Source organism: Choloepus didactylus (assembly GCF_015220235.1).
Source record: "Choloepus didactylus isolate mChoDid1 chromosome 25 unlocalized genomic scaffold, mChoDid1.pri SUPER_25_unloc2, whole genome shotgun sequence".
NCBI lineage: Eukaryota > Metazoa > Chordata > Mammalia > Pilosa > Megalonychidae > Choloepus > Choloepus didactylus.
In genome coordinates, this window is record NW_023637607.1 from 5,490,710 (window position 1) to 5,502,690 (window position 11,981).

General features: G+C 46.7%; 1 protein-coding gene across 1 annotated transcript; it reads left to right on the top strand.

Annotated features, from left to right (window-relative positions):
- Nucleotides 1-9,412: 9,412 nt before the first annotated feature.
- On the top strand, nt 9,413-10,504 carry NFILZ (NFIL3 like basic leucine zipper). Its single transcript, XM_037824344.1, has one exon. The coding sequence runs from the start codon at nt 9,413-9,415 to the stop codon at nt 10,268-10,270; it is 858 nt and encodes a 285-aa protein (XP_037680272.1). The 3' UTR covers nt 10,271-10,504.
- Nucleotides 10,505-11,981: the final 1,477 nt, after the last annotated feature.

An 11,981-nucleotide genomic window follows, 5' to 3' on the forward strand; every position in this document is an offset into this window, starting at 1 on the left:
CCAACAAAGGCCTGAAGGAGAACCGGCCTCAGCCCAGGCTCCCTGAAGCTGGCAGGAAGGAGGGGAGAAGTCAAAGAGAGGGATGCAGAGAGTGTTTTCCATGCCTGCTTGCATACCTCCCATGACGGGCAGCTCATTACCTATCAAGGCCCATCACCTGCTGGGTTAGTGAGCTGGAATTCTTAGAGAATTCTTTCAGATGTTGACCTCTAACTCATACCCTCATTCCCCTCTCCATGGTCCTGGCTTGGTCTTCTGGGACCAGCAGGACATACCATCTTTTCCAAATATTTCACTCCTATATTTATGGAGTGCTTATTCTGGAGATGTGTGTTGGTGGGGATGGTGAAAATCCAAGGGGTACTGGGATCCCAGAAGAGGCTCCTGAGCTAACTGAAGGGGGTCAGTCTGGCAGGCTTCTTGTAGGAGGTAACAAGTAAGCTAAGTCCTGTGGGTGGAGTAAGATTTGGCTGGGGAAGAGGTAAAGGAAGAGTGTTCCAGGCAGATGGAACTCTATGTGGGAATGAAAGAACTTCCTTTCAGGAAGTAAAAGACGCTCTAAGTGACTAGAAGGATATGGGGGCTGCTAAGGTCAGAAAAGGGTATAGGAGAAAGCCTGGAACAGTGGCCCAGGTGGGGAGGGGAGTGATATTCATGTTCTTTAAGCAGGATATGAATTCAACTTGTTTCATATTTCCTCATTGTTCTTCCAGGAAGCATTTAACACCTCCACCTTTTAGTTACGTGAGTGCCCATCTCACCGCATCCTTGCCAGCAATGGGTTTTATCATTTTTAAAATCTTTGTCATTTTCAGATGGAAAACTGGTATCTCATTGTTAAATTAAAACAAGCCAACATTTTTCTTGTAAGTACCAAGGATAAGCAAATTTTTTTTTCAGATGTGCATTGGCCACACAAATGTCACCTTTTGCCTGTGAGTGTTATAAGCTCTCACATCCACCGGAGAGTTTGTGGTCATCTGTGGCTCCCTTCTTTGCACGGAACAAAAGGAAAGCTTGTGGGCTGCCCTCTGGCCATGTGGGTGGGGAATTTGTGATGCAGCCTCTCCCTTTTCTTTTGATTTGTCTTTGTTCTCACCTTTTTTCTCCTTTCACAGTTTTAAATTTCTCTCTCCTCAGTTGGAGGTTGGGTCCCTAAGTGACTGTAGATTCATCACCTGGGTTTTCTTTGGGCTCAAAGAAAATGTCTGCCCAAGCTCCAGGAAGGTGTTCCATGTGAGACCACCTGATAAGCTGTGCTTTTTAGACACACGATTTACCATTTAAGTCTCAAAATATTGAAATATGACCCATTTTACATATGAGGAATCTGAGGCTCAGAGAGGTGAAGTCCAATCCAACCTCTCATGCCAATATTTCAATATTTGCTGTTCCTTTTGGCTTCATACAATAAAGTCCTCTTCTGATATTAAGATTTTATTTAGTTTTATTCTAATTTTGGAGGAGACAGCTGGCTGGTTCTCCATACCCATTTTCCCACACTGCTCAGTCAGGGAATGGAAGCCCCATTCCTCATTAGGGAGGGCTTGTGGAGTCCAGCTCAGCACCAACCTTACAAAGCAGGAAAAGAAAAGGAAAACAGGAAGGAGGAAGGGGAAACCACATATCACACTTGGAGAGCCACAGAAAGCCCCAAGGCTCAGCTCCTGAGTTATGCCTTGGTTCTGGGCTGCTAAACTCTGGGTTCCATGTTCTAGTTCCTTTTCTGCCAGTAATATCCCATGTGACTTCAGTAAGTCCTTTCCAGCTCTGTATCTTGGCTCCCCTTCTATTAGTCATTATTCTTGCAATTATAGCTTTCATATCTGAGCTCCAACTTTTTTTTAAAGTATATACCTGTTCTTGTTTCATAGCCCCCTCTTCTTGTTTTCTGGCTGTTATCCCGTTTTATTTTATTTTTTTTTTGAGTCATTTAACATATTCATTATGAGGTTCTAAGATTACACCATTATTCTCTATTTCCTCAGATGTAAATTCTTTCAGTTGGGGAGTTTGTGGGAACTTCATGAGGTGGTTGGGAATTCATCATCACTCCAAGATATTTCTCCCATGGGCACTCTGGTCAGTCTTCTGAGAGTGTGTGTTCTTAATCTCATAGATTTGGGGGCTCTTCTTGGGTCCCAGCCTTCCATGGGTAGGGGCCTTCAACTCTTGTCCTAGGGCATCTCTGCTCTGTTAGTATTTTCCTGAATTTCTAAGTGTTTGGAGAAATGGGAAGGTTTCAGTGTGTGCTTGGTCTGCCCTCCTGAAGGGAAGCTCCATTTCATTATCTGTCCACTGAAACAGTTGTGTGGCATGATGTCCGAGGGTCCTCAGGTATATTTTCAACACAGGTAACCACAGGGTCTGGTACCAGAGGGGGCCCAGCAGTAGGTGCCTTTTGCCATAATAATAATAAAAAAACAATAAGAACAATAAATAAAAATAGCCATTGTTGATCATTTGCTTTTATCATATACCAGACTCTTAGCACATATTACCTCATTTCTTTCTTATATAATGAATGATGTAAGTACTATTACTATCTGCATTTTACAGGTGAGGTGTTGAAAGCTCAGAAAGGAGATCTGATTTGACCAAGTACACTCAGCTAAGAGGCAGAATTTTTTTTTAAATTCCGTTTTATTGAGATATATTCACACACCATACAGTCATCCATGGTGTATAAGCATCTGTTCACCGTACCATCATATAGTTGTGTATTCATCACCCCAAGCTATTTTTGAGCATTTTCCTTATACCGGAAAGAATCAGAATAGGAATAAAAAATAAAAACAAAAAAGAACACCCATATCATCCCCCCCCATCCCACCCTATTTTTCATTTAGTTTTTGTTCCCATTTATCTACTCATCCATCTATCTGCTGGATAAAGGGAGTGCGATCCACAAGGCTTTCACAATCACACTGTCACCCCTTGTAAGCTACATTGTTAAAGAATCATCTTCAAGAGTAAAGGCTACTGGGTTGGAGTTTGATAGTTTCAGATATTTACTTCTACCTATTCCAATACAATAAAACCTAAAATGTGTTATCTGTATAGTGCGTAAGAATGTCCACCAGAGTGACCTCTCAACTCCATTTCAAATCTCTCAGCCCCTGAAACTTTATTTTGTTTGATTTCACATACCCCCTTTTGGTCAAGAAGATATTCTCAATCCCACGATGCCAGGTCCAGATTCATCCCCAGGAGTCATATCCTATGTTGCCAGGGAGATTTACATCCCCGGCAGTCAGGTCCCATGTAGGGGGGAGGGCAGTGAAATCACCTGCCAAGGTGGCTTAGTTAGAGAGAAAGGGAAGAGGCAGAATTTTTGAACCCGCTTTTAAAAAATATTGTATTATTAATTATAATCCATAGTTTACATTTGGGTTCACTTTTTATGTTATATGGGTCTATCTGGTAACATATATATATACAATCTAAAATTAAACATATATACAATCTAAATTATTTCAGCTGCTTTCAAGTATACAATTCAGTGGTGTTAAATATAGTCATAAAGTTGAAAGCAGGTGCTTTTAACCCTATCTTCTCTGCTGTATCCAGGAGATCTGGGTGCTATTCTCAGCCCCAAACCATTGAGAGCTGAGTGGTTTCTGGATGTTTTCTCCCTCTGTGGGCTGGGGAGTCAGTCTTCTAGTCAGAGATGCTAAACGAACTCAATACTGTGTCCTAAGTGGAAAAAGTGAAAAAAATCCGGGAAGGCTTAATGCAGTGTATTTGAATTTGAAAAGGGGCAACCTGTGGCAGCCTGGATTTTGGCCGTGACCTCTTGGAGCCTCATGTTCCTCATCTGTCGAATGAGGATAATAACCGTACCTACTTCCCTGGGTGGTGGTGAGTGCGAAGTGAGCAAACTGCATGCGTCTGGTACATAGTAGGTGCTCAATAAATATTACTTCCTTCTTTGGAGGAATGCAGACTGGGGTGGGGATGGGGAAAGTGAGCACAGATCCACCATACCACCAAAGAGTTTCAGGGGCCTAGAGAGGAGAGGTTCTTCATGGACATGAAGAGAGATGAAATTCTAACAGGGAAGTGTCCAGGGAAGGTGGAAGGTTCTATTACAGGAAAACCTTCTTGACTAGGAGAACTTTTCCAGCTTGACAGGGGCTGATTTAGAGTGAGTGAGTTCCCCATCATTTAAGGGAACCAAGCAGAGCCTCGATTGCCACTGGCCAGAGAGGCTGTGGGGGCTGATGGGGCTGGGGTGGAGTTGTCCTGGGCCATCCCTGAGGGAAACTCTTTGCCTGTTTCCCGCTCCCAGGCTCCACCTCATCAGGAGTGACCCCTGTCTCACGGACCTCCATTAGTGCTTCCTCTGTGACCACAGGAAGGCCCAGCCCAGCCCTCACTGTGTCTTTTCTAAATAAACGTGGGCAGGACAGCTATCTGCTGCCCCATCTCTGCCTGGGTTCCTGTGCAGGTGTGGGGGGCTGTGATTAGGGGGAACTCAGGCCAACCACAGCAAGGACAGACGAGCAGGGTACATTAGACCTGTCTTCTCTCTCACTGATTCAACTTGACAGCCTCAGCCCCAGAGCTTTTCCATCCTGTCCCTCTTCTATCTGACTGCCATACCACTCTCAGCCTCCCTCCTCAGGTATCTGCTGACTCTGGCTTGGCCTTCGAGGACCCCTGGGCCGAGGTCCCCTTCCTGTTCCACCTAGGCGGTCCAATCATCTCCATGTTTGCCTGCCATTCATCCATTTTCAGAGCCAGGTGGTACTGATGGTTGAGGTGGCCGGCATATTCTGGACACAGCTTCCAGGCTCCGGGATATACTGCTGATTTCCACAAGGTTGAGATGGTAGTTGGAACCCCCTCTGCAGGTCCCCAAGACAGGGCTGGGTGGGCTGTGGGAGGATGTTGTGGCCAGTGGAGTTAGGGACTTGGAGTGAGGGCTTGTCTAGGGGAGGAGGGGCTGGGGCTCAGATGAGCTGTCCTAGCTGTGGCAGACTGGGAAAGTTCACCCCAATGCCCAGGCCCAGCCCTTTGGGGGACAGGACCTGTTTGGGTTCACCTGTACCCCACTCTCACAACCCTTGCTCCTTGAGCACTTGAGCATGACTTCAACTACTCATTCATTCACATATCACTCTTTTTTTAATTCACTCAAAAACTCAGGTGTTTCTTGGTTCCTTCTGAAAAATATTCATGCAGTGTCTCCCTCTCTCATTTGTTCCCTGGAGCTGGGGTGGAGACAGAAGCAAATTGGGAAGCAGATGAGCACTGTTTTTAGGAGTCTAAGGTGCTTGCACTTTCATGAGCAACCCCGAGATTTTTAAGCCACGGATAAATGGAGTTTTTTAAAAGACTCTTCTGGACCATGGCAGGGGGCAAGGTGGAGGGTGGCAGGTGTCCAGGTAGACTAGGAGACGGCCTGGGCTGGGGCCAGGTGGTGGAGACAGAGGGTGGTGGTGGGGAAATTACTGCAGAGGGGGAGTTGTTGGGGGGCAGGGTTGAATGGGAGGAGGATGCAAGGGGCATCAGTGGCAGCTTTGGGGCTCTGGGTTGGTGGTGGCACTTGCAAAAGATGGGAGGGAAATGGTGGGTTTATTTTTGGAATTGCTGAGTGTCCCTGGGGCAGCCACTTAATTTGTCTGAGCCTCAGTTTCCCTGTCTGTAAGTGGGTATAATACACTCCTGACCAGGGGTGGGTGTGGCCTTAGGTGTCTGAAAGGAGTCAGTGGACTTGAACACCCTGATAAAGGTTACTTCAGTTTGTCTGGCTGATGGGAAGCAAGCACAGGTGGTTGCTACAGGCCCATGCAAACCCAGGGCTCTCTACCTGGTTCCTGTGGACTAGCCTCCATGGAGGTGCAGATGCTTCCTTGGGCTGTGTCATGAGGGCAGGTGTGGGACTGCCCACTGCACAGCAAGCACCAGCAGGTGGGGAAGTGGCCCCCAGATGTGTCAGGCTTCAGAGGGGTCCTGGGTGTGGGTACTAGAGTCCCCTAATGATGGGGAATTCTCACTGACCTGGATGACTGCAGAACCCCACGAGGCTTTTGTTCCCTTTTTTGTCAGCCCAGTTGGAGATGTAGCAGTAACTCAGAGATATGAGCAGGCCATGTGCTATGGCAAAAGAGATTCACACCCAGACAAATCCGTTTCAAATCCTAGACCTGCCACTGACTTACCAGATGACAACTCTGTCTGGGTCTCTTTCAGTCCTTATCTTCAAGCCCATTCTTTTCTTAACTTTTTATTGTAGTAACACATATACAACTAAAATTTTCCCCTTTAACCACTTTCAATTGTACAATTCAGTGGTATCATTTACATTCACAATATTGTGCTACCATCACCAACATCCATTTCCCAAACTTTTTCATGACCTCAAAAAGAAACTCTGCACTCATCAAGCAATAACTATCCCTCCCCCCACCAGCACTTGGTAACCTGTAATCTACTTCCCGTGTCTATGAAATTTGTTATTCTAGGTATTTCACGTAGGCAAGATCACACAATATTTATTTTTTGTGTGTGTCTGGCTTATTTCACTCAACTTGATGTCTTCAGGTTTCCTCTGTGTTGTAGCATGTATCAGAATGTCATTCTTTTATGGTTGAAAAATATTCCACTCTGTATATACCACGTTGAGTGTATCCGTTCATCTGTTGATAATGCTGCTATAAATATTGGAGTTGGGGAAGAAAAATCTGCCCTCCCAATTCAAGAAAGCTACTACAGGTTAGCTCAAGACTAAATGTGGAGTTTCCTGGTGGCTGTAGCAAACAGGGAAATATGGTGGCTTTCATGGTTTTCACGGGATAGAAGCATTTCAACAGGAGGGCAAAATACTCTCCAAGTGAACAAAATTCTATTTTAATTCATCTGTTCATTCATTCATCCACTCATCCAACAATTGTTTATTTCACCTCTTATTTACAAGCACAGTGCTAGGCACCAGGGATAGAATGTTAGACAAAAAATACATACTGCCCTCATGGGTGATTACAGTCGAGTCTCAGAACAAAGATACCAGCCTTCAATGTCGTCTCTTTCTTGAAACCTGTTTTGACTTCCCAGGCAGAATCCTCACACTTTGCAGTATTGTGGTTTTTCTCTCCACCACTGTTTTGTGTCAAAATCACAGAAGGTGATAACATCCTAGGTACAGGAACCCACGTGGTTGGTAGAGGAAACCATGTGTTAGAATTTTCAGGAAAACCAATGTGGGAAACTGGGTTGAGGTAAAGGAGGTGGTGCCCATCCTTAGGGGTCTTCCTGGGTCCCTGGGCATCTTTTCTGAGCTCCACCCTAGCAGTTGGGAATCTGATGACTTTGATTCTTCTCTCTGCCCCCCATTCTTTTTTTTAAATACGTTTTTTATTGTGAAATTTAACTATATGCGTAACAGTGACAACTTTCAAAGTACGATTTAACAAGTAGTTAGAGAGTAAGTTTCAAAGAGTATTGTGGGTTATGGTTCCACAATTTCAGTTATTTCCTTATTGTGAAATATAAGGTATTTACAGAAAGGTGATAACTTTCAAAGTACAATTTAACATGTAGCTATAGATCAAATTTCAAAGAATGTTATGGGTTCCAGTTCCACCATTTCAGTTATTTCCTTCTAGCTATTCTAATACCCTGGCATCTAAAAAAAAAAGAATATTTTTATAAAGATTTATTATTCATATTCCTTTGTTAAATCCTATCTTGGCTGTTGCTACCCCTTCCTCTCGTTTAATCACTTTCTTAATCTTCAGGGGTGTCTGGGCAATGACCATCCTAACTTGTTCATACTGAAAGGGGTGTTGAAATCATGGGGAAGGGGGCTGCATCTGGTTGCTGTTGTTAAAGAGGCCGTTGCCTCTGGGTTTTAGAACTTGTCTGTCATAGGAGTACTCTGTTGGGTTTAAGTTTCTGAGAGGTAAACTTGGTGAGTGAAACTTTTATAGAGCTTCAGATAGGGACCTAGGTATTTCGGGACTATTGTTGGTTAAGGCTTAGCATACTGTGGCCATTTGGCATAACTAGCTGGAGCTTCCATAAGAGTAACCTCCAGGACAGCCTCTTGACTCGATCTGAAATCTCTTAGCCGCTGTATTCTTGTTTTGTTACCTTTCTTTTCCCCCTTTTGGTCAAGAAGGCATTTTCAATCCCTCAATGCCAGGGCCAGGCTCATTCCTGGGAGTTGTGTCCCATGTTGCCAGGGAGATTCACTATCCTGGGAATCATGTCCTATGTAGGGGGGAGGTTAATTAATTTATTTGCCGAGTTGTTCCTCCCATTCTTAGCATTCTTACTTAACGTTAGGCACATGAGAAGTTCTCAAGAATTGCTTTTGGTTGATTGGATGGATGGACCCTGGATGAATATATAGATGAATGAATTGATTTGTGGACAAAATACTGGCACATAGTAGGGATGTTTTTTGGATGAATGAAAGAACAGAAGAGTGTGTAGGTGGATGGGTGGGACCAATGAATGATTATATGGATGGCAAGGCTGGCACTTAGTAAAAGGAACATATATATAAGTATATATGTATATATACACACACACACACACGTATATATAGTATAAGTAAATCTATTGGTGAATGAATGGACACTCAGAGAGATGAATGATTGCACAAACGGATGGGGGGTGGATGGATGTTTGAATGATTGGATGGATAAATAAATAAAATGGCAGGTGAATGGATAAATAGATTGATGGTGAGTTGTTTGGATGGCTGGGCAGAGGGGGTGGCTGGATGAGTGAGTGGATAAGTAAATGGACAGTTGAGTGAGTGGATGGGAGAATGGGTGACAAAATGAGTGTAGGAGGATGAAAGTAGGTGGATGATGAAGGTGGATGGATGGGGAGGCAGGTGCAACACTCTGGCCACAGAATGAGCTCTTGGGATACAACTGGGCATAGTTTCATGAATGGTGGTTTATTTTCTGAACCCAGCTTGCCTCAGTTAAACTTTATGGACACACATTCTCTTTTTTTTCTAGGTCCAGTCTTGCTTCTGTCTCCCTCTGGGTCTCCAAGAATCTTACTCTGGAGCTCAGATTGAACAAGACCTGGCTTGTCTACTGACCTTCCCAGTGGTAAGAAAACTCCTCCAGAGGATGCAGCCCCCAACCAGAGCTCCATGATAACTGTGGCCTGCTTCTAAGCCTCTCCCAGCCCCCCAGTGGTCTCTTTCCGGTGGTGCCGCCCAATCCTTCAGCAGGCGCGGAACTGTCCTAGTCTCCTAGAGCCTCCCACCAGCTTCCTTTTCCCTTTACCACCCCCCTCTTGGTCTCCAGTCCAGTTCCCACGCTCCCCTCAATTCCAACAGCAGCCATTACTTTTGGTGGTGGCAGAGACACAGAGTAAATTAGAGGGCGGGGTCATCGAGCCCAAGACCTCTTTCCTCTTTCCCAGGTCCTGAAGGGCAGCCATGGATTTGGAACAGTTGAGCCTGGAGGATGCCTCTGAAGGTCACGGCAAGACCTTGAGGAGGGCTCGGGGCAGGGATGCAGCCGTGCGTCGGCAGCGGGAGTTCACGCCGCAAGAGAAGAAAGACACAGTTTACTGGGAAAAGCGGCGGAAGAACAACGAGGCGGCCAGAAGATCCAGGGAAAAGAGGCGGCTCAAGGACGAGGCCGTTGAGGGCAGGCTTGCCGTGCTGCTGGAGGAGAACGCCAGGCTCAGGGCGGAGCTGCGGGCGCTCAAGCTTCACTTCGGCCTTTTGCCTGCCGCTGGGGGTCCCCCGACCCTGCCCCTGCAGGCTCTGCTGTGGGACGTGCCCTGGACTGGAGGCTCCAACCCCGGGGCTGAACCACTCCCATCTGCGTCTGCCCCTAGCAGCTGCCTCCTGAGGCCGTGTTCCCTGAACCCCGGGGTTCCAGGGTGCCGGGGCTGCCTGGCAGCTCACAGGTGGACTGGCCGGGTCACTTCTGCCAGGTACCCACAGGAGCTGGCACTCCCTGCCCCCAGCCGAATTGACAAGGCCTTGCAGATCACCTTTCCAGCTGCCCTCTTCAGTTGTCACCTCCTGGATGGACACCTGGGGCCCAGACCTGAGCTCAGGCCCTGCTGGGGTTTGTGGTCACCCATGTCCACTGGATGCCGGGCCTCAGGGTCCTCAGATGTGTTGCTGACATCCGCTGCTGATCCCATGGGGCTGTCCCCTGGTGTGACCTGCCCTAGTACTAAGGGTCTGGCTCAGCCTTCTTTGCCCCACAAACTACGCATCAAGTCCCGAGCTTTGTCCAGGGAACCTCGTGGCTGGGAGAGTGGCCAGGGTCCCTGCTAAGGGCTTCTCCTGGGCAGGGCTGGGCCTGCAAAGGGGTGGTTGGACTGAGCAGGGTGGTTGTCTGGGCAATGAGTGTCTTAGCTTTGACCCAACTTCCGGGACAGAGCAAGGCCTGTTGGAAGCAGGGGATGCGCTGGCTGGGAGGGTCCACTTCCCAGTGTCCAAATCAGAACTCTGGGAGGGGGATGGGGTCCCATCTTGGATCCTACCATGGCTCCCACCCTTCCCTAAAATCTGTGCTTGGGATAGTTACTTTTTATTCCTTCCATCCACCTAAGCCATCCACCTACACAGCCATCAACCCACCCATTCATCCATCCATTCACCCACTTATCTACTCATCCATTCATCCACCCACCCATCTACTCAGTTAATCGTCCTTCCATCCACCCACACACCCATCAACCCACCCATTCATCCCTCCATTCACCCACTTATCTACTCATCCATTCATCCACCCACCCATCTACTCACTTAACCATCCTTCCATCCACCCACACACCCATCAACCCACCCATTCATCCATCCATCCACTCACTTATACACTGATCCATCCATCCATCCATTCACCCATCCATCCACTCACTTTTCCATCCATCCATCCATCCATCCATCCATCCATCCATCCTCCATCCAATCACTTGCCCACCCAAACATTCATCTATTCTTTCATTCATTTACTCATTTAATCACTCATTCATCTCTCATTTATTCATCATTTATCCAGCTCTCTCACTCATTGGTTTGTTCATTTGTTTACAATTCACTCATCCCCTGACTCACTTACAAACTTTGGATCCTCCCTTTGTGCCCAGCTTAGTGCCAAATGTAAGGGACACCTTTCTGGCCTTGAGGTTCCTGTTCAGAGGTGGGGAGGCTGCTGGTAGACATTCTGAGGGACGCACTGAAGGAGGAGGTGGTTTTTCAGGGTGTCTGAATCCTCACTTCTTGGGGTCCCCCTGGAGGCTTTTTTTGCCACCCAGCTTGAGGACCCAGGCCAGATGGTGCCCTCTTGGCTTGGATTCTTGAAGCCATTGGAACAGGCCACCAATATCTGGGGGGGCCAGTGTCCTGTCTCTTCTGGGTGCTGCTTGCCCCTGAGGTTGCCACAGCACTAGGTAGATGGGAGCACAAACACTCCCAGCTAGTTGGGGAAAGGGCCATTCTGCAGGGAGGCTCTCTCAGGGACCTTGGGCTCCAGAGCTCATGAGGATCCCCTCCTCTTCAGTTTTCTCACATCCCTAGATCCAGAGTAATGCTCTCTACGGGAGAAATGTCATCTCATTCTTCAAAATTCTTCCCTTTTCTCCTGGCCTGGCTCTTTTTTTTTTTTTTTTTTGTCAATGCTATTTATATAGGATGGTTTCTGGAACTGAATATGAATCACTTTTTCATTCAACAAACATTTTTTGAACTCTCACTACATGTGCCAAGGAACTAGAAGAGGGAAAAAGTGTTCCATACCAAGTTTGAGGAGTTTGCAGAAAGAGGAACCTTCCACAAGTGCATAAATTTTTCACCTACAGCATGTCAATTACTCTTTTCCTATATTGGGCCCTGGAGCTTCAGATATGGCCTCTTACCTCTGAGGACCAGTAGGCTGTTGGCACCCTTCCATGTGGGTGCCCAAGAGCTGCTACTGTAAGACCTCTGATGTTGCTTCCCATCCTGGAGGTCTGCATGCTCCTTGGATTATGTCTGACACAGTTAT

Coding starts and splice junctions, on each gene's coding strand:
- NFILZ (XM_037824344.1), top strand. CDS start 9,413: ATGGATTTGGAACAGTTGAGCCTGGAGGATGCCTCTGAAGGTCACGGC.